This window comes from Leucoraja erinacea, chromosome 29 (assembly GCF_028641065.1).
Source record: "Leucoraja erinacea ecotype New England chromosome 29, Leri_hhj_1, whole genome shotgun sequence".
In the NCBI taxonomy this organism is placed as follows: Eukaryota; Metazoa; Chordata; class Chondrichthyes; order Rajiformes; family Rajidae; genus Leucoraja; species Leucoraja erinaceus.
The window spans coordinates 9355542-9378485 of NC_073405.1; the positions used below are offsets into that span (position 1 = coordinate 9355542).

At 43.2% G+C, this 22944-nt stretch overlaps 1 protein-coding gene across 1 annotated transcript in view; it reads left to right on the forward strand.

The window, feature by feature from the left end:
- The window catches only part of mfsd12a (major facilitator superfamily domain containing 12a), a 54317-nt gene extending 38533 nt beyond the window's left edge, over positions 1-15784 (forward strand). Inside the window, exons 9-10 of the mRNA XM_055658544.1 lie at positions 1627-1757; positions 14809-15784. Of these exons, the coding sequence (XP_055514519.1) occupies positions 1627-1757; positions 14809-14885 (208 nt within the window). The 3' untranslated portion in view covers positions 14886-15784. The remainder of the gene's footprint in view (positions 1-1626; positions 1758-14808) is intronic.
- Positions 15785-22944: the final 7160 nt, after the last annotated feature.

Below are 22944 nucleotides of genomic sequence, written 5' to 3' on the forward strand. Positions count from 1 at the left end.
GGTACCGCAAGGCTCAATTCTGGGACCCCAGCTATTTACGATATATATTAATGATTTGGACGAGGGAATTGAATGCAACATCTCCAAGTTTGCGGATGACACGAAGCTGGGGGGCAGTGTTAGCTGTGAGGAGGATGCTAGGAGACTGCAAGGTGACTTGGATAGGGTGGGTGAGTGGGCAAATGCATGGCAGATGCAGCATAATGTGGATAAATGTGAGGTTATCCACTTTGGTGGCAAAAACAGGAAAGTAGATTATTATCTGAATGGTGGCCGATTAGGAAAGGGGGAGATGCAACGAGACCTGGGTGTCATGGTACACCAGTCATTAAAAGTAGGCATGCAGGTGCAGCAGGCAGTGAAGAAGGCGAATGGTATGTTAGCATTCATATCAAAAGGATTTGGGTATAGGAGCAGGAAGGTTCTACTGCAGTTGTACAGGGTCTTGGTGAGACCACACCTGGAGTATTGCGTACAGTTTTGGTCTCCTAATCTGAGGAAAAACATTCTTGCCATAGAGGGAGTACAGAGAAGGTTCACCAGACTGATTCCTGGGATGTCAGGACTTTCATATGAAGAAAGACTGGATAGACTCGGTTTGTACTCGCTAGAATTTAGAAGATTGAGGGGGGATCTTATAGAAACTTACAAAATTCTTAAGGGGTTGGACAGGCTAGATGCAGGAAGATTGTTCCCGATGTTGGGGAAGTCCAGAACAAGGGGTCACAGTTTAAGGATAAGGGGGAAATCTTTCAGGACCGAGATGAGGAAAACTTTTTTCACACAGAGAGTGGTGAATCTCTGGAATTCTCTCCCGCAGAAGGTACTTGAGGCCAGTTCATTGGCTATATTTAAGAGGGAGTTAGATGTGGCCCTTGTGGCTAAAGGGATCAGGGAGTATGGAGAGAAGGCAGGTACAGGATACTGAGTTGGATGATCAGCCATGATCATATTGAATGGCGGTGCAGGCTCGAAGGGCTGAATGGCCTACTCCTGCACCTATTTTCTATGTTTCTATGTAGTGCACCAGTTCCATAGCCTTAGTCCAATGTCCTCAATGGAGCAAAGGTGAATCGGACAATCGGCCTAGGTTGTAAAGAGACCATTTAGAAGCCTGATAAGAGGGGAAAACGCTGTTTGACTGGTGAACTGACGATGGGCCGAATGGCCTAATTCTGCTATTACTTATGACCTTGTGATTTTCCATTCCATCTCCAAGTTAAGCTATTGTCCTTGGAGTCACGGCGAAATACTGTGCAGAAACAGGCTGTTCAACACTTCAAGTCCATGCCAGCCATCACTACCCATGTACACCAGTGCTACAATAATCCCATTTTTTCCCCTCCCCATATATTTAACTGCTTCCTCTACTCTCCTCTATACTAGTCCCTCTGTCAACTTCTTCTCTTCCCACCAAACTCACGGCAAAGAGAGTGTGCTTTAGGGACAGTGTTTGGGTGAATTCACAATTGAATCCCAGCAGGGTCCACTCCGGCCACAGTTGACATTGCAAGTTGTTGGGTTTTTATTCCCCCACAGAGAAATATTGAAGTGACATCTTGGGAGGGTATAGGATGCAATGAATCAATATTTGTGGATTTTCATTGATCTTTCTCCGGTGTCTAGGACCCAGACCTGCTGCGCACAATGTGGTCCATTCTACCACCTGGTGATGGTGTTGGTCACTGGCTGTATAGCCTGTGTTGCTCTACTTTTGTTAGGAGCTACTCGAATATGGCCAATCCAGATTAGGATTCGTGAGTACGATCTAGATTACCTTGTTTTATTCAAGGACCTCATAAGAAGAACACTTGATAATGATATTGTCACAAATTATTTTTTAACCCTTTGTGACAACTGTTTGGTTCCCTAGGCATTGAAGTGCTTGATGTTGAATTGTGTTTTCCAATGTTGACCATGGCGGATCTATCTTTACCTGTGATTTGAGAAAATATTTTGGAAAATCTTCAGATATCTATAATCCAGATTGCTTTTGAGTATAGAAGTCGGGACGTCATGTTGCAGTTGTACGACACGTTTTTGAGGCAACATTTGGAGTATCGTGCTCAGTTTTGCTCTCTCTGCTACAGGAAGGATGCCATTAAAGTGGAAGGAGAGCAAGGGGGGAATTTATGTGGTTGTTGCCAGGACTCGAGGGCCTGAGATATAAGGAGAGGTTGGGCAGGGTAGGACTTTATACCTTGGAGCGCAGGAGGTTAAGGGGTGATCCTGCAGAGGAGTATAACATTATGAGGGGAATACACAGGGAGAATGGCCAGAATGGGGAAACGAGAGCCAGAGCACGTCGGCTTAAGGTGAGAGGGGAAAGATTGAATAAGTACCTGAGGGGCAACTTTATCACTCAGATGGTGGTGGGTATATGGAACGAGCTGGGAGAGGAGGTAGTTGAAGCAGGCACTATTGGAAAATTTAAGACATTTAGACAGATTCATGGTTAGAAAACGCTTAGAGGGATATGGGCCAAATGCAGACAGATAATGTGGCATCTTTGTCAGCATGGACAAGTTCCATCGAGTGGCTTGTTTCTGTGCTGGATGACTGATTCTATAACTAATTTATAATTTCCCATTCAACGTTCTAATGCAGAACATAAATTTTGATTTTGTTGATCCTAGCATTTAATTTTATTTGGTAGGTTAGTTGTTCTCTGTTGGAAATGTGGCCATATCTCATCATTTTGTTTACTTGTAAGATTCGAGGAGGCTGTTTGCTCCATTTTTGACTGCAAGAGCAATCCATCCATCCACCCACCCACTTCCCCATAACCTGCACTCAAAACCCACTAACTGTGTCCCTGATTCTCCTTCCACTCAACCGGATCCCGGCTAATTTACAATATCAAGTACGTCTTTGGAGCATTGGGAATGAAGCTACCTACATGAAAGCCCTATATTGACTCTGGATTGATGCATGTTTGTTTATTAGTGGTATTCTGTGCACCCTCTGTATTATTGGTTCACATATTGCTTAGTAACTTAAGTGAAGAATTAATTTTATCGAATGCATATGATTTTGCTTAATGAAATGTATATGTACTGTATGGACAATTAAAATTACTGGGCTCCTAACATTGATTCAGAAGTTCTGAAAGTTGATTTTCTGTACGAATGGCAACATTGAAGATGATATTGAGCTTGGCGTTCTAAGATTCAGTGTGGGAAATCCTATTGTAGGGTTTTTAGATTGGCAATGCTGCCGGCTTAATTGTGGGAGATAATAGTCCACTTTCTAATGCTTGCCGCTGCCTTCTTTTGCATCTTGTCCACCATCTTGTTTCTCAAACCTAAAAGGCATGAGGTGCTTTGCCTCTTGTTGAAGCACATCAGCTTGCAGTGTCGTTCGTAAAATAACCGCAAGTCGGTCGGTGTATCTTGCTGCTGCTGCTTCCACAACTGGGGTATGTTGTGTGCAGAAAGTCGGAACCCTGGTCTCTCCTGACGAATGGCCTTCCCAGTCTTTGTCTGTCCTATGTGGAGATGTTTCTGTCCTGTCACGTCGAAGAAATAGCTGTCTCGTCTGCAAAGCGTTTGGCTGAGCTGCCCTTATTTGTCACCTTGAATGATGATATTTAGACCAACGCGTTGGTAATTGGAGTAGTTTGTAACATAACGTCACTGGATACCAAAATTGTTTCCATTATCTTTATTTCAGGGCAAGAAGATAAACATATACAAAGCCCGAATCGGAATGACCAGTCGTAGATCTGCAGTAAATCTCTGTTCTCTATTTAACATGAATTCACTAAACAAAGAAAACTACAAATGCAAGCAATTAAACCTAAAACCACTATCTCTGTTCTAAATTTTAAATTTGTTAATCTAAATGCATTTTTTAAACTTAGAGATAAAAAAAAATATTAAAGTAAGACAGGGACATTAACTGTGATGTTGGTATTGGCTCAAGAACCAAACTTAAAATTGAATTCCTGTTTATATAACTCTTCAGCACTTTTCAAATTGCTTCACAGCCAATTTTTTTTTTTTTATTGAGGGAGAAATATTGTCTAGGATCTTGACAAGACATTAATTAAATGATGCTGCAGGGTGTCCTCCAAGGCCGGATGCGGCCAACATTAGCTCCCCTCCAATCCAGAGGAACTGATCCTGAATCTATAGAACATTGGAAAATTATCACCAATGCATCCACAATTTCTAGAGCCACTTTCTTAAGTATCCTGGGATGCAGACCATCAGGCCCTGGGGATTTATCAGCCTTCAGTCCCATCAGTCTACCCAATACCATTTCCTGCCTAATGTGGATTTCCTTCAGTTCTTCTGTCATCCCAGAACCTCTGGCCACTAGTATATCAGGAAGATTGTTTGTGTCTTCCTTAGTGAAGACGAATCCAAAGTACCTGTTCAACTCATCTGCCGTTTCCTTGTTCCCCATAATAAGTTCACCGTTTTCAGTCTTCAAAGGTCCAACTTTGATCTCAACTAATTTTTCCTCTTCACATACCTAAAGAAGCTTTTACTATCCTCCTTTATATTCTTGGCTAACTTACCTTCGTACCTCATCTTTTCTCCCCGTATTACCTTTTTAGTTATCTTCTGCTGCTCTTTAAACATTACCCAATCCTCTTGCTTCCTGCTCATCTTTGCTACTTTGTACTTTATTTTTATACTGTCCCTGACATCCCTTGTCAGCCTCGGTTGCCCCTTACTCCCCTTGGAATCTTTCTTCCTCTTTGAATGAAAGGATGATGGTGCTGCCCTTTTAAGCGTCAATTAAGAGTGTGGTATCAAGTCTCTGTAGCATGTTAGAATTTGGGATCCTGACAAAGGCAAGGATGAGTCTTTGACTGGGACTTGGTGCCTGACGCTTGCTAGGGTTATGTTTATTATTGTTACCTGTACCAAGGTACAGCAAAGAGCTTTGTTTAGCATGCTATTCAATCAGATCAGATAATACTACACGCCAATACAAGTCAAGCTCGTACAATAGGTAGAGCAAAGGGGAAGATATAGAGAGGAAAATATAGATTGCAACATTGTAACAAAAGTCCAATGTCCGCAATGAGGTAGAGATGAATCGGACTGTACTCTAGCTAATGGGTGAACAGCTCAGAAGCCTAATAATAGGTGAAGAAGCTGTTCCTGAGTCGGCCGGTTTGCGCCTTCAACTTTCTGTACCTTCTGCTCGATTGGAGCAGGGATAAGAAGGAATGACTGGGCTGGGAAAGGCTTTCATAGGTAAAGTTTTTGCTCATTGAAGTATGAACAGTATATCCCATTTTATTGGGACAACCCAGTTGGAGGCAATTTTCCATCTATATTGACATGCAAATGTCTATCAGTAAGGTTAAATGAACGAGGTTGAGTTTGTCCATTACATTGATAGCATGTGTCACCAATTTAATCTTTTATTGTGTCTATAGGACTGTTTGATGAGGATTGAAAAGTTTAGAAGCAAGGTAAACCAAACCTGGCAACTGCAGGCTAGGCAGCCCAAGAGAAAGGTTTTTTTCTTTGATTTTGAAAGTATCGAGTAGCAGACGCCCAGACTAAAATCTATGTGAGGAAAAGTTGAGAGAAAGTGTGGAAATGAATTCTCCAGAGGGAGGAGAGATTGTACTGTTCAGGTGTATTTATAAACTAGTGGGAGATGTGCATTGGTGTCCACCAGGGGTCAGTAATGAGCGCACTCCTCTATAGAGGGCTTATTATGAAGGTATGCAGACACAGAACACAGTGTAGCACAGAAACAGGCCTTTCGGCCCACAAGGTCCATGCCAAACATGATGCTACGTTAAACTGATATCCTTAACCTAATCTCACTCCCCATCCACCCCACTCGTAACTCCCTTGTCCTCAGCTTCCACCCTACCAGTCGTCACATACAACAGATAGTCTTCTGCGTTTTCGCCACCATCAACGGGATCCCACCACTGGCCACATCTTCCCATCTCCTCCCCTTTCGGCTTTCCGCAGAGACCGCTCCCTCCATAACTCCCTGGTCAATTAGTCCCTTCCCACCCAAACCACCCCCTCCTCTGGCACTTTCCCTTGCAACTGCAGGAAATGCTACACTTGTCGCTTTACCTCCCCCCCCCCCCCCCCCCCCCTTGACTCCATCCAAGGACCCAAGCAGTCTTTCCCGGTGCGGCAGAGGTTAACCTGCACCTCCTCCAACCTCATGTATTGCATCCGCTGCTCTAGGTGTCAGCTGCTCTACATCGGTGAGACCAAGCGTAGGCTTGGCGATCGCTTCGCCCAACACCTCCGCTCGGTCCGCATTAACCGACCTGATTTCCCGGTGGCTCAGCACTTCAACTCCCCATTCCGAATCCGACCTTTCTGTCCTGGGCCTCCTCCATGGCCATAGTGAATCCCACTGTAAATTGGAGGAGCAGCACCTCATATTTTGCTTGGGTAGTTTACACCCCAGCGGTGTGAACATTGACCTCCAATTTCAGGTAGTCCTTGCTTTCTCCCTCTTTCCCCCTCCCCTTCCCAGCTCTCCCACAGCCCACTGTCTCCGCCTCCTCCTTTCTCCTTCCAGCCCCCACCACCCCCACATCAGTCTGAAGAGGTGTCTCGACCCGGAACGTCACCTTTTCCTTCACTCCATAGATGCTGCCTCACCTGCTGAGTTTCTCCAGCATTTTTATCTACCTTTGATTTTTCCAGCATCTGCAGTTCCTTCTTAAACATCCTTAACCTAATATTTCTAAAAGTATTTCCCCATTCCCTATCTGGGATCCATATCCCGCCTTTCCTTGCATATCCAATGCAAAGCTCAGTAAACTGCTGCTGGGGCTAGAAGTTACAGACGAGATAAGTGACTAAAGAGAAACGATGAGATGGGTTTATTTAATGCTGTTGAATGTTTGGTTTAGAATATTTCCAAAGAATAAAAGAATGGATGTAATAACTTTCAAAATGGAACTGGGTGAATACTTGGAGAAATATTAGCAGAGGGTGAGACTACTTAGATGGTTTTTCCAGGAGCTGATGTCAGCTTGTTTTGTGGTGGTCTATGCAGACTAGCCACTAGAGCATAAGGCATGGGAGCACGAAAAGGCAATACAACCCTTTGAGTCCGTTTTGTCATTGAGTAAGATCATGGCTGATCATTTTAAGAAGGAACTGCAGATGCTGGTTTAAACCGAAGATGGACAGATATGTCAGGAGTAACTCAGCGGGACAGGCAGCATCTCTGGAGGGAAGGAATGGGTGGCATTTCGGGTCGAGACCCTTCTTCAGATCTGTTTTTGGTTTAGGCTCCACTTTCCTGGTTGTATTCCATAACCATTGACTTCCCCTTAGACTAAAACTCTGCATTGACCTTGAATGACCCCCAAAGCTACCTGCATGAGAAGAATTCTATTGAGGAAACTAACGCAATTCCAAAAGCTGGGATGACCAGTGGATTCCATTCCATTATCCTGCCCCATTCCATCTCCATCATCTGTTGAGATTTCTCTGAAACTTTTATTTGGACAACTGATGTGTTCCACTATCGTTCAAATGTTGTCCAACATTTCTCTTGTCCCGAGAGCAAGATTTCTTCTGGTATCTAGGCAATATTTATCACTCGAACAACATCTCTGGTGGGAGAAAATAAACTAATAATCTGTCCATTTAACTCCAGAAAGTTAGTGGAAACTAGCTCTATCTAGCTGAGGTCCTCAATATATCAGCAACAAAGCTATACTTGACTGCGAAGCATTTTGGGGCACAAGATTATGAAATGTGCTACAAGTAAATACAAATCCATTCCCCCCTCACCCTTGTTCAAACTACTTGGAATACAATTATGTCTCCACATTTTCCTTTGGAATCCGAGCCTTGTTTTATATGAGAACAATATCACATTCTCAAATAATTATTTTTTATAACTGTAAGGTAAATTGTAAAAGTCTTTTTTTTGCACCTTTGATTAATCTGTGTTATTTGTAATGGGAACAATATGTAACACCAAAACTTGTTAAAGGGGATTATTTTTTTCATGTGGTTTCTTCAGAAAAGTTATTCATTTGCTTTAAAATCTCCAGTGGAGGCCATTTCAATGAGTTATGCTTCAGTCCAACTTGATAACCAATAGTTCTAAATAATTTGGATCCACTGACGTACAAAACGTATAACTTTGTGAGATCAGGCCACTCAGCCTCTCCTGCTAGTTCCACTTCCACTAAGCAATAAGATGGTGCTTCATTCAGTCCTGACTGATCTCATAGGAATCTCAACACCACACTCCCGCCTGCCCTGGCAACTTTCCCCTTGGCCATCACCTCTGCCTTTCTAAATGAAACCATAATTTTCAAAGACCGCCTCTGACACTTCTTAAGGAATAGTTCCAAACACACTCAACCCATTTGAGAGAAGAATGTTTGCCTTGTCTGTCTTCAGTAGACAAAGCCCTTATTTGAATTGAATTGAATTGAATTGAATCCTTTATTTGTCATTCAGACCTTTCGGTCTGAACGAAATGTTGTTGCCTGCAGCCATACATGTAATAATAACAGCACACAATAAACATAAATTAACATCCACCACAGTGAGTTCACCAAGCACCTCCTCACTGTGATGGAGGCAAAAGTCTTAGAGTTACTGTCTCTTCCCTCCTCTTCTCCCTCCCTTTGAAATGGTGGCTCCTTGTTCTAGTTTTTCCCCACAAGAGCTCCCACAATATATTCAGTCTTCACCCTCTTGGGATCCTGGATGTTTCAATCAAGACATTTACGTTTGGGTTCACTAAATAGATGCTTTTGTACCCAAATTATATTTGTCCTAAGGGTTTCTCCTTTACTATTTCATGGAGAAAAAGCTACACAGCATGGAAATATGCCCTTCGGCCCAACTACTCAATGTTGGCCAAGTTGCCTGTGCAAGCTAGTCCCATCTGACCTATATGTCCAACCATGGACTACCAACCATGCCACCTAAAGATTCATCCAGATATGCTGATATGAATAATGAGAGGGGGGGTGTCTTATAGAAATATATAAAATTATAAAAGGACTGGACAAGCTAGATGCAGGAAAAATGTTCCCAATGTTGAGCGAGTCCAGAATCAGGGGCCACAGTCTTAGAAGAAAGGGGAGGTCATTTAAGACCGAGGTGAGAAAAAACTTTTTCACCCAGAGAGTTGTGAATGTATGGAATTCCCTGCCACAGAGGGCAGTGGAGGCCAAATCACTGGATGGATTTAAGAGAGAGTTAGATAGAGCTCTAGGGGCTAGTGGAGTCAAGGGATATGGGGAGAAGGCAGGCACGGGTTATTGATGGGGGACGATCAGCCATGATCACAATGAATGGCAGTGCTGGCTCGAAGGGCCGAATGGCCTCCTACTGCACCTATTTTCTATGTTTCTATGAACAATAGGGAATCCAGCATTGATACACCACTTGTTACAGGCCTCTCGTCTTAAACAATCCTCTGCCAGCGCACTCTTCTACCTCCAAGCCAATGTTGGATCCAAGTGGCTAGCTCACCTTGGATTCCATGTGACCTAAAATTCCAGGGCAATTTGTACCATTTAAACACTGCTGGGTTTTTTTTTGTACCGCATTAGTTTACAGTTGCCATCTCAGTCTCATTGCAAATTACCCAAAGATAAGTTATTAAACCAAACGGTTGTTGTTTTGTTAAGACTTAATATTAAATGAGTATATATTAAATGCTGCTAACATATAATGTGGAGAGTATTAAAATCTAATTGGTGCAATTGTGTATAAGTGTAGTAAAATCTGATCATGATGCTCATTCCTGGTGTAATATATCTGACTGCCAGCAGTAACTTTTATACAAATTTACAACATTGTATATTTTAATGTGGGAAGAATTGTACAGTGCATAACACTACACCAATGCAGATTTTGAATGACCAGCTATTCGTTATAACTGCAATATAATAGCTCAATTAAATATCTACAATAATCTAAAGATGTTAGTCTTTTAAAACTTGCGTACTATTTTATATGTAATTAAATTCACCGTAAAACTATTTAAAGTGTAAATACTTCTTTAAATGCACATAAAACAGTGGTTTAACTATGTATTAAAACCTGCATAATGTATTCCAATTAAAATTTATTCTACAAGTTTAAAAATATCATTTTTAAATCTAACAAAGGAAATTCTGAAAACTGATTTTATTAAAACCCCACTAATGGTTCGTGTAACACAAGCTTTGTGACTGTACATTTCATCAGTTTACATGGATGTTTTAAAGTGGAATTTTAATCCCCCTCTTTTGTGTATTGAAAGAACACGATTACTTTCTCAGTGCTCGAAATACATTTGTGTATCATGTGGCTGAGCCTCGGCTTTTGAATGGACTCCATGCTGCAGATGGGAGAAATCGAAACTGATAACGGAACATTCTGGGACGAAAGTATTTTCTCTTTCCATTGAGATTTTCTGTGGTAATCCCACCAAGTACTAAACGTCCAGGACAAAGTAAATGTGTTAGGTTTACATGAGTGTGAAACCATGAATGATGATCAATGAGCTTAGACTGGATGACCAATTCATCAGACTTGTGGTGCATTCCAATTTCCCATTTGCTAACTATTTTAACTCCCCTTGCCATTCCCATACTGACCTTTCTGTCCTTTATTGCCAGAGTGAAGCCACGTGCTAACTGGAGAAACATCTCCTCACATTCTGTTTGGGTAGCTTACAACCTAATGGCATCAACATTGAATGCTCCAATATTAAGTAGAATCCCCTTTCCGTTTTCTCTGCATTTCTCCCTGCCCCATTTTTCCAGGAAGCATTGGTTTCTCTTCCTGTGACTTTATGTTTCACTCCTCTCTCTCATCTGACACACCTTTTTTTGTCTTCTTTTCATCTCTGGCTTTTGTCCACCCATCTGCCAACCCTGCTAACCTGTGTCTGAAGAAGGGTCTCGCCCCGAAACGTCACCCATTCCTTTTCTCCAAGATGTTGGCTGTCCCGCCCAGTTACTCCAGCTTTTCGTGTCTGCGGCTTATACCAGCATCTGCGGTTCCTTCCTACACATTCACCCATCACTTGCCAGGCTTTGGCCCACCCCCAACTCTTTTCCAGCTTGTGAAAAGGGTCCTGACCCGAAATCGCCCTCTGCAGATGATGCCTGACACACTAAGTTGCTCCAGCACTTTGAGTTTAATCAAGTCCTAGCTGTTAGTTGTTTGAATTTTTTGGCGTTTGTAACTCCTGATTTTTTTTTTTTGTCATGTTTCGTTATTAAGTCTGGGTAATGCACTCCTGGAAAGAGGTATTGTTTCCGAGATGCACTAAAAATGTTGCAATAAAGTACCATTGCTGGGAATTGGTTTATGGCCAACATGGGAGCATAAGTAGCTGAAGCGTTATAACTCGTTGAAGAAATATTTTCAAATTTTCCGTCCATTGCTGCCTTTATCTGCATTTTTATTATGTTTTAAAACTTATCTGTCTTCCTTGTTCAAACACCCCAACTGCAGCCTGCTAAGCAAACCTAATGGTTTACGTGCTTCAGTGTAGTTACTCCAGAACAAGGGGTCACAGTTTAAGGAATATGGGGAAGTCTTTTAGGACTGAGATGAGAAAAAAAAAAATTCACACAGAGAGTGGTGAATCTCTGGAATTCTCTGCCACAGAAGGTAGTTGAGGCCAGTTCATTGGCTATATTTAAGAGGGAGTTAGATGTGACCCTTGTGGCTAAAGGGATCAGAGGGTATGGAGAGAAGGCAGGTACAGGATACTGAGTTGGATGATCAGCCATGATTATATCGAATGGCGGGGCAGGCTCGAAGGGCCGAATGGCCTACTCCTGCACCTATTTTCTCCTCTCTCCCTCTCCCCTCTCTCCCCTCTCTCTCCCCCCCCCCCCCCCCCCCCCCCCCCCCCCCCCCCCCCCCCCCCCCATCGGCTCAGATCCCTTCGATGGTGGAGAGATCAGTCGCTGCCTCAAAAAGGCTGCCAACATCATCAAAGGCCCACACCATCCTGGCCACACATTCCTCTCTCCATTGCCATCGGGAAGAAGGTACAGGAATTTGATATCTGGAACATCCAGATTCGGGAACAGCTACTTCCCCACAACCATCAGGCTATTAAACTCGCCATCGAACAAACTCTGAACATTAACAGTCTATTGCACTTTATCTGTTTATTTATTGTGTATGTATATATATATATGTGTGTATATATATATGTATATATATATATGTGTATATATATATATATATATATGTGTATATATATATATATATATATATATATGTGTGTGTGTGTATATATATGAATATGTATGTGTATATATATATATATGTGTGTATGTATGCATGTGTATATGTGTATATGTATATATGTGTGTGTGTGTGTGTATATGTGTAAATATATATATATATATGTATGTATATATATATATATGTGTGTGTGTGTATATAGATATATATGGTATATATGGTCTATGGTATATAGACACACTGAACCTTTATTTCCTGATCCGTATTATGTTCACATATTCTGTTGTGCTGCTGCAAGCAAGACTGACTTGAAAGTTGGGAGTGGGTGCTAACAGCACTAAAGATGTGCATGTCTAGACACTAGAATGTCGAGTATGTCTGCCACCTTTTCTGCAGGTGGTGCATTCCAATCTCCAGCCTTTGTCCATGGAAAAAAAAGTGCCCTCAATTCCCTTCTAAAGTTGTCTGGGGGGGGGGGGGGAATTGTTAATACTACTATCTACCATATCGATTCCACTCATAATTTTATGTGCCTCCATTAAGTCCTAGCCTACCCCTCCCCTCCACTGCGAGTCAAACAACATCTCTGGAGAAAATGGAGGTGACATTTTGGGTTGGGACCATTCTTCCGGCTGAACTGACTGACCCACTGAGTTGCACCACCGTTTTTGTGCCAATCTTTGGTATAAACCAGTGTCTACAGTTCATTTTTATAATATTCTAGTGCTTCTCCTTTGCAACCTCTCCAACAAAAATGACCACCTTCCTCCACAGTAGTGGCCAGAACTGCGCCCTCTACAGGAGATGCAAGAGACTGCACCGTCTGGAAACTGGAATTGTTGACCGCCCCTTTGCCTCCACAGATGCCGCCTGGCCCACTGAGGACTTCCTCCAATTTAATTTTTCTATTCAGTACTTCAGGTGAAGCCTAACCAATGCGTTATAGGGTTGTAACATCATGTGACAGCTCTTGAATACTGTGCCACATCTGAGGAAGGCAAGCAGTCTAAGTGCCACCTTCACCCTATCTACCAGTGTTGCCACTTTTCGGGATCTATGCACTTGTACCCCATGGTTCTGCTGTTCATCAACTCTACCTTGCGTCCTGCCATTTACTGTGTACCTTCTGCCCTTGTTCACTTTCCAAAAACGTATCACCTTGCAATTCTCAGGATTAAATTCCATTTGCCCAGCTATTATGCTGTAGCTTTGGACAATCTTCCTCGCTATCTGTGATAACTTGCATATCCACAATCTTGTGTATGCTGTCCAGTCAAATGATGGGGTACAGCTCCATGCAGTGATTGCCCTTTTTGTCCGAAGGGGACCTATTCTTTCCCTGGTTCTCCCCTTCCTCTATATCCGGTAGGCGGCGCGGCTCTGGCCAGCAGCGGCCTCTGCAGCCTGTCCGCGTTTTTATTATTTTTTGTCTGTGTTTTTATGTTGTTTTTGTTATTTTATGTTGGGGTGTGTGTGTGGGTGGGGGCGGGGGTGGGGTGGGAGGGGGGGGGAAACTTTTTGAATCTCTCCCTGCACTGGAGACACGACCTTTTCTCGTCGGGTCTCAGGTGTCGTTGAGGCTGCAACGAGGAGCGGCCTCCAACAGGAAGAAGCCGGGGACTCAGGTGTCGACTCACCGTTGCCGTCGCGGAGCTGGCCGAGTCCGGAGCGGGTGGAGCGGTGGAGGAGCGCTGCTGCTGCTGCTGTCGTTGCTGCTGCTGCTGCTGCTGCTGCTACCGGAGAGTCGGAGGCTCCAACGACGGGTCTGTGGACGACGGCACCGGGAGCCCACGGCTCTCTGGAGGGAGATCGCTTCTCAGGGCTCCTGCAACGGCGACTTCTCCCGCCCGAGTGCGGGGTTGAAGAGCTCCTGGAGCGGGGCCTGACACCACTGCCCCGCGCGGCTGGAATGGCCGCGGACTCTGCGAGCGCACACCGGGGGCTCTAACACCAAGACCCGGTGTGCGACCTCGCACCACCCGGCGTGGCTTTAATGGCCGCGGGACAATCGCCATCGCCAGCCGGGGGCTATGACTTTGACTCTGACATCGGGGGGGGGGGGAGAGTGCAGTGGAGAGATAAGTTTATTTGGCCTTCCATCACCTTCCATCACAGCTATGTGATGGATGTTTATGTTAAATGTAATTATGTTGTGTCTGGGGTCTATTTGTGTGTAATGTATGGCTGCAGAAACGGCATTTCGTTTGGACCTCCAGGGGTCCAAATGACAATTAAATTGACTCTCTCTCTGACTCTCTCTCTCCTCAGAGAACACCTTGGAATTCTGCTTGCTCCTGTCTGCCAGTGATATTTCATAACCGCCTCTTGTCCTCCTAATGTTCTTTTTTTTTTTTTTTTTAAAGTACTCCATCCCCATTGTGTCTATAAAAGAAAACATTACCAACCTAACTAATTGGTACAAATTTGCTTTATGATCTGATTTCTTATAATTTTCATGAAAGGAGAAATCAATTTCAGTTTATTCTATTGTTTGTATCAATCTAGCTTGAACACCAGGAAATCGATGAACAAAATACCTTGCTCTTGCGTTTAGAATTGAAAATGGAAGCGTGTCATGGTCGTGATGTACTTGCTAACCCACGCCTTTTTATTTCCGAATATGTAGGTTACGATTCTGGAATGATAGGACCCTCCACAAATGAGAAGAACGCACAGTCTGGTGACTATAGAACAATTAACTGACGGACTGACCTTGCTTCTGTACATGGGAGATGTGCAGAGAAACATAGACAAGATGCACCTTAATATTCTGAAATTCCTGCTTTTGGGCCAGTGATTCTTCAGCTTTGGAGCTGGTTTGAATCTACCTCCGAGTCTTCTGTCGAATGGTACAGTGTCCATTAGTCCAAGTGTGTTGATGACTGCTTTGGATGGGGGAAACATTTTGAATACTTGAATTGTCTTTTTATTTGTGATCATTTTTTCTTGGTAAATGACATTGTTGCATAATTTGAGGCAGTAATAATGGTTGGAATGACCCGTGGCACATTTTAATGCCTTTTGCACTTTCTGACCCGTGACATGAAGGTGGATCATTCACTTTGGTTGGGAAATAGTTTGGATTAACCCTTGTCCTGTAAATCACCACACCGTGAGAATGGAGCGGGTATGCAGGCATTTGCAATTCACTTTGCAGATATGCCATTGAAACATGTTATTTATTTGGAAAATTTAAATATTACTCGGGTGGACCACAAATTCACAGCTCACAGACACTAAACTGGGGATTAAACTGAACATTAAAAATATTTTTGGAAGAATATTTGCTGAAATTGTGTGAAGTACCTGCTATAGAAGATTGTGGGGGGGGGGGGCGGGGGGAATGCAGATAAAACACTAAATATTTTGTTGGCCTCTATCTTCTTTCTGTTGCATACATAACAAATTTCACTTTTTAATGTTTTTTATGTAGTCTTCCTTCATGGGTGAGTACATCTGTACTATATTTCGTGGCCAAGAACACATTTTGTAACTTGTTTTATACAATATGATTAACATGGATTTGTGATGACTTTATTTACGTCTATGAACTCTAATAAATGAAAAGATTTGCCTTAACCTCACAATGGAAGTTTTACTATGCAACTATATGGAAAATAATTCTTCAAAATTACATAGAACTTAACAGGATATGTTTGATATAGAGTTGTGAAGGATTTTATCAAACCTGTTTCCTGGAGGAATGCCACTGGCACAAGACACTTTCCAGTAATTTCCGTTTTCCAAATACTTAAATCTCCATGAAGATGCAAGAGACTGCAGATGCTGGAATCTTGACCAAAGCACAAAGTGCTGGAAGAACTTAGCGGATTAGGCCGTTTAGCGTTTAGTTTTGAGATACACCGTGGAAACAGGCCCTTCGGCCTACCGAAACCACAGCGATCCACGCACACGCACACCTTTATTAAACCAAGCCAATTAACCTACAAACCTGTACATCTTTGGAATTGTGGGAGGAAACCAAAGATCTCAGAGAAAATAAAGTCCTTAGTGCAACTAACGACAGTCGATACAAGTTTGTAGTTGACGTTAGCAATGTGCAGCGTTCAAGAGCCTGATGATTGTAGGGAAGAAGAAGAAATTCTTGAATCTGGTGGTCACTGTTTTCAGACTCCTGTACCTTCATCTTGAGGGAGTGAAATGAGAGCGTGGCCAGGGTGATGTGCGTCTTTGATATTGGCTGCATTTATTGAGGCAGTCCCCCTTGCAGATCCCATCGATGGTGGGGAGGTCAGTACGCATGATGGACAAGGAGGTGGTATCCACCATTCTCTCTGATCTCCTTCATTCCTTGTTCAACCTTTCTCCTTACAGAGAAAGGTTGAACAAGTTAGGGCTTTATTCTTTGGAGCGCAGAAGGTTAAGGGGGGACTTGATAGAGGTTTTTAAAATGATGAGAGGGACAGAGTTGACGTGGAAAAGCTTTTCCCACTGAGAGTAGGGAAGATTCAAACAAGGGGACATGACATGAGAATTAAGGGACTGAAGTTTAGGGGTAACATGAGGGGGGACTTCTTTACTCAGAGAGTGGTAGCTGTGTGGAATGAGCTTCCAGTGAAGGTGGTGGAGGCAGGTTCGTTTTTATCATTTAAAAATAAATTGGATAGTTATATGGATGGGAAGGGAATGGAGGGTTATAGATAGATATGCCATGGTCAGTGAAACTGAAACAGACTTATGGTCTGAGCGCAGGTATATGGGACTAGGGGAGATTATGTGTTCGGCACGGACTAGAAGGGTCGAGATGGCCTGTTTCCGTGCTGTAATTGTTATATGGTTATATTATATTCCTGGGTGTTCAACTTGCCATGATGCAACCAGTCAATAATTGGACATGGGGAGGTTAGGATGGCCAAGAGACTAACTTGCAGGTCATCTGGTTAATAGGGATAGTTGGAGAGAGGAAAGTAAATAAAAGCTATTACATGAGGTTAAATGGAGAGGGACAACACACACAAAGGGATGTGAAAAGCTGGGCTGTAAAACAAAGGGTTGTTTTTCTCTTCTGTCCCATCATGCACATAGAGTCAGATCCACATTAGTAATTAACTCTTCGAACAGCTGTGAGATGCCCCTGTACTTTATAGTGCAAATTGGTGGCAATAAAAACTTGATCATATTTTTTATTTTTCCGGGACTTTGAGCTGCATCATCCAAGTATATTACAAAAAAAATAATGAAGATAAAAGAGGGCCTGCATATGCTTGCAAAGATCTCATAGGTTTATGTTAAAGTACGCTGTAACTGTAATAAGAGCTAAACTGTTTTAAACGAAAAAAAAAAATCAATGCTTCAGTGATCTTAGAATAGTATTATATATTTGGAAATTTAAATAAGGAGCAAAATATAGTGGAAAGTTTCCAGGGGTTAGTTTTAAGAAGAAAACAAAGGCTAAATTGTACCTTTACACCTCATGTCCTTCTTAGGAGATGTAATAGTGTCAAAAAAAAAAGCAGAACCCGTTGTAGTGTAGCTTTCCTTCAAATGACTGTAAATAATCCCTGGAGTAACAGCACATTATTTCTGATAATGCATCGTGTCGTCGTTTCCGGGGATCGCCACGAGGAGACTTCTGTCATGATCCCCACCACCAGCATTGAGCAACTTAAATGAAATAAAATTGTTCTTATTAAATTGATGGAAATGTTTCATTTGCTCAAACCATGTCCCACATCTCCAAATATTTATGTACTACACAAAAAGCATCTGAATGAGTTCTTGAACAGGAAAGGTACAGTGGGCTACAGACCAAGTGCTGATACATAGGATTAGTATAGCCAGGGCTTGATGACCAGCACAGGCACGATGGGCTGAAGGGCCTGTTTCAATGCTCTTTGACTTTAGCACTTGATGGGAAGATTGATTGAAAGGTACAATGTGGAATCAGGCCATCGGCCCACCAAGTCCACTCCGACCATTGATCACTCATTCACATTAGTTCTGTGTTATCCCATGTTCTCATCCACATCCCACACGTTGGGGCAATTCACAACGGTCAAATACACAAGTCAATGGGACATGGGAGGAAACTGGAGGAAACCCATGCAGTGGAATATGGAAACTCCACACAGAGGTCAAATGGCTTCTTATATCTTGCACATTGCCTTGAGCTAACTCTGCATGCTCTTTCAGACTATATTTTCACATTAACAGGATACTCTGAATTGCTCCACTGATAGATATAATTCTGAAGAAGGGTCTCTACCTGAACTGTCACCCATTTCTTCTCTCCAGAGATGCTGCCTGTCGTGCTGAGTTACTCCAGCTTTTTGTGTCTACCTTCGACAAAAAAAAAATGTGTTGGAGTAACTCAGCAGATCAGGCAGGATCTCTGGAGAACATGGATGGGTGATGTTTTGGGTCACTTCCCTTTTCAGACTGATTTTAGTAAGGGGAGGAGAAAACCAGGCAAGTGATAGGTGGATTTATGCCAACTACCTGCCAAGGAAATAGTAATAGAGGGTAGACAAAAGTGCTGGAGAAACTCAGCGGGTGCAGCAGCATCTATGGAGCGAAGGAAATAGGGCAACGTTTCGGGCCAAAACCCTGAAGAAGGAAATAGGCAACGTTACGGGCCAAAACCCTGAAGAAGAGTTTGGGCCCGAAACGTTGCCTATTTCCTTCGCTCCATAGATGCTGCTGCACCCGCTGAGTTTCTCCAGCACTTTTGTCTAACTTCGATTTTCCAGCATCTGCAGTTCCTTCTTAAACAAGAAAATAGTAATGTTATAAAATGGTGTTTTAGTATACTTCCTGTCCTTGACACATTGCAGTACACTTGATAATAATGTGTTATCTAATCTCTTATTAGAAATACGTGTGAATTAATATGAAATCCGAGTAGCTGTTGGCATATTGCCTGCTGTGTCCTGGAATATTGCAGTTAGAGTCACTATCGCATTGATCAAGATATAAAATGTAGCTGCTATCTGATTTTAAAAAGTCTCAACGGCTGTGGCTATGGTTTATGTCTGAGAATAGGCCATGCCTGTAGAGAGGAGAGTTGAGCAATCTCAGCATTGATATAGCAATGCGGGAAGGGTGTGTCATTTCCAAGATTAATGCACATGTGGGTTGGGTTGGGTTGGGTCCTCTATCAGAATGTGTCATTGGGGTTATCAGCACTTAGTGTTCTGCTTTCACTTGATTACTTTTGTTTTAGAGATACAGCGTGGAAACAGGCCTTTCAGCCCACCTAGTCCGCACCGACCAGCACACTAGTCACACACACACACACACACACACACACACACACACACACACACACACACACACACACACACACACACACACACACACACACACATACCAAGCCATTTATACCTACCAAAACCTGAAACCTGTCTTTCTTTGGAGCGTGGGAGGAATCCGAAGATCTCAGAGAACACCCACGCAGGCCAAGGGGTAAACGTGCAAACTCCGTACAGACAGCACCCGTCAGGATTGAAGCTGGGTCTCTAGCGCTGTAAGGCAGTAGCTCCATCGCTACACCATCGTGCCACCGCTGTTTACTGGTATTTTTAGCGTTCTTTCTAGTTCATTTCATTTATGGCCAAGCCATTAGCAATTTCTGTATACAGTCATTCAGCTTGGAAACAGGCCCAACATGCCCCATCTACACTAGTCCCATCTGCATCTTATTTCCCGGCATACCTGAAGAGGTGTAAGTTGGAAATTCGCAAAAGATATTCAAATTAGCTCTTGAAGAGTTGTGGCCTACTAGGTTGCTGTCTGGAAGATCAACAACATAGAACAGTACAGGAACAGGCCCTTCAGCCCACAGTGTCTGTGCCAACATGATGCTAAGACCAACTCTTACGTGCCTGCTTGTAATCCACATCCCTCCATTCCCTGCTTATTCATGCACCTAACCATAAGTCACTTAAATGCCACTGTTGTATCTGCCTCCGCCGCCACCCTTGGCAGTGAGTTCCAGGCACTCATCACTCATTATGTTAAATTAAAAATTGTCCCATGCAGTGGGTCTGTAGGAGTTCGTGGATGTCTCGTAGCAGCTCGTATGAGTAACAGTAGGTACTCAGGAAATCCGGTAAACTCGTGACGTTTTTTCAACACTGTGAAAAATGTCCACGAGTAAAAAAAATACTCGAGATGAAAAAAATTGTTACTTTTTACTCGTACGAGCCGCTAGGAGACATCCACAGACTCCCACGGACCCTCTACGGACATTCTCCGAGTTCGAATCAGGGGCAAACTCGGGAGAACTCTTGAATTACCTCGTACAGTGGGACAGGCCCTTAGTCATTAAGAGTCATTAAGCATTGAAACAGGCCCTTTGGTTCAACTTGCCCATACAATAGACATATAAAATAAACAAAGAACCACAATACTAGTGCAAACACAGATAGTTCTTGGTGCAACCAAGGACGTTTATATTTGAGTTTAGTGTTCAAGAGCCTGATGGTTTTTGGGGAGAAGCTATTCTTGATCCTGAAGTTAGACACAAAAAGCTGGAGGAACTCAACAGGACAAGCAGCATCTCTGGCGAAAAGGAATAGGTGGCGTTTCGGGTCAAGACCCTTCTCGCAACAGAATGGTATGCAAAACGAAGTACCTATCTATCTATTTATAACGTTATTCCATTTACCATGTATCTGTAATCTGGACGGACCAATTGTAATCATGTGTAGTCTTTCCGCTAACTGGTTACCATGCTACAATAAGCTTTTCATTGAAACATAGAAAATAAGAGCAGAAGAAGGCAATAGACAATAGGTGCAGGAGTAGGCCATTTGGCCCTTTGAGCCAGCACCGCCATTCAATGTGATCATGGCTGATCATCCCCAATCAGTACCCCCCGCTCCTGCCTTCTCCCCATATCCCCTGACTCCACTATCTTTAAGAGCCCTATCTAGCTCTCTCTTGAAAGTATCCAGAGAACCGGCCTCCACTGCCCTCTGAGGCAGAGAATTCCACAGACTCACACCTCTCTGTGTGAAAAAGTGTTTCCTCGTCTCCAATCTAAATGGCTTACCCTTTATTCTTAAACTGTGGCCCCTGGTTCTGGACTCCCCCAACATCGGGAACATGTTTCCTGCCTCTAGCGTGTCCAAACCCTTAATAATCTTATATGTTTCAATAAGATATCCTCTCATCCTTCTAAACTCCAGATTATACAAGCCCAGCCGCTCCATTCTCTCAGCATATGACAGTCCCGCCATACCGGGAATTAACCTTGTAAACCTACGCTGCACTCCCACAATAGCAAGAATGTCCTTCCTCAAATTAGGGGACTAAAACTGCACACAATACTCCAGGTGTGATCTCACTAGGGTCCTGTACAACTGCAGAAGGACCTCTTTGCTCCTATACTCAACTCATCTTGTTATGAGGGCCAACATGCCATTTGCTTTCTTCACTGCCTGCTGTACCTGCATGCTTCCTTGAATTGACTGATGAACAAGGATCTCCAGATCCCGTTGTACTTTTCCCCAACTTGACACCATTTAGATAATATTTCTGCCTTTCTGTTTTTGATACCAAAGTGGATAACCTCACATTTATCCACATTAAACTGCATCTGCCATGTATCTGCTTACTCACCCAACCTGTCCAAGTCACCCTGCATTCTTATAGCATCCACCTCACAGTTCGCACTGCCACCCAGCTTTGTGTCATCTGCAAATTTGCTAATGTTACTTTGAATCCCCTCATCTAAATTATTGATGTATATTGTAAATACCTGCAGTCCCAGCACTGAACCTTGCGGTACCCCACTAGTCACTGCCTGCCATTCTGAAAGGGACCCGTTAATCCCTACTCTTTGTTTCCTATCTTCCAACCAATTTTCTATCCATGCCAGCACTCTACCCCCAATACCATGTGCCCTCATTTTGGCCACTAATCTCCTATGTGGGACCTTATCAAATGCTTTCTGAAAGTCCACTACATCCACTGGCTCTCCCTTGTCCATTCCCTAGTTACATCTTCAAAAAGATCCAGATTAGTCAAGCATGATTTCCCCTTCGTAAATCCATGCTGACTCAGACCGATCCTGTTACTGCTATCCAAATGTGCCGCTATTTCATCCTTTATGATTGACTCCAGCATCCCCACCACTGATACCATTCAGCCCTTCAAGCCAGCACTGCCATTCAATATGACAATGGCTGATCATCCAAAATCCGTACCCAGTTCCTACTTTCTCCCCATATCTCTTGATTCCATTAGCACTGTACCTCTGTACACGTGATAATAAACTAAACTAAACTGTTTGTGGAGGGGGAAATACTAAATGGGTTACACCCAACCAGTCCTTGCCCACCACTCTCCCCACCCCCCCCCCCCCCAAGGAGCCACTATCTACCTCCCAATTAAGAAATTGCTACATTGCATTAACTCAACCACGAGACAAGACAGCCAAGGGGAAAACCAAGTTCAGAAAAATGCCACAGACATCAAGTAAGTGTCTGATTTGAAACTTTTTTAAGAAAAAGTATGAAAATCCGAAAAGGAAATGAGTAGAACACGATGTTCTCAACCACGGTCACTGAACCATTCCCCACCACAGATGCTGCCTGACCTGCTGAGCATTTTCTGTGTTGCTTACTTGTAATACTAGCCCATTTTCCCCGCCAATCGTATTTGTGCTTTTGCGGCAAACGCCTACATAAAACGCAGGCAGAAACATGTCAAGCCAGGCTGCGCCCAAATTACTTAATTGCATCGAGAGTTTAGTGCCGGTGTGGTTAAGAAGACTTTCTCATCCCTTCCCCGTGGA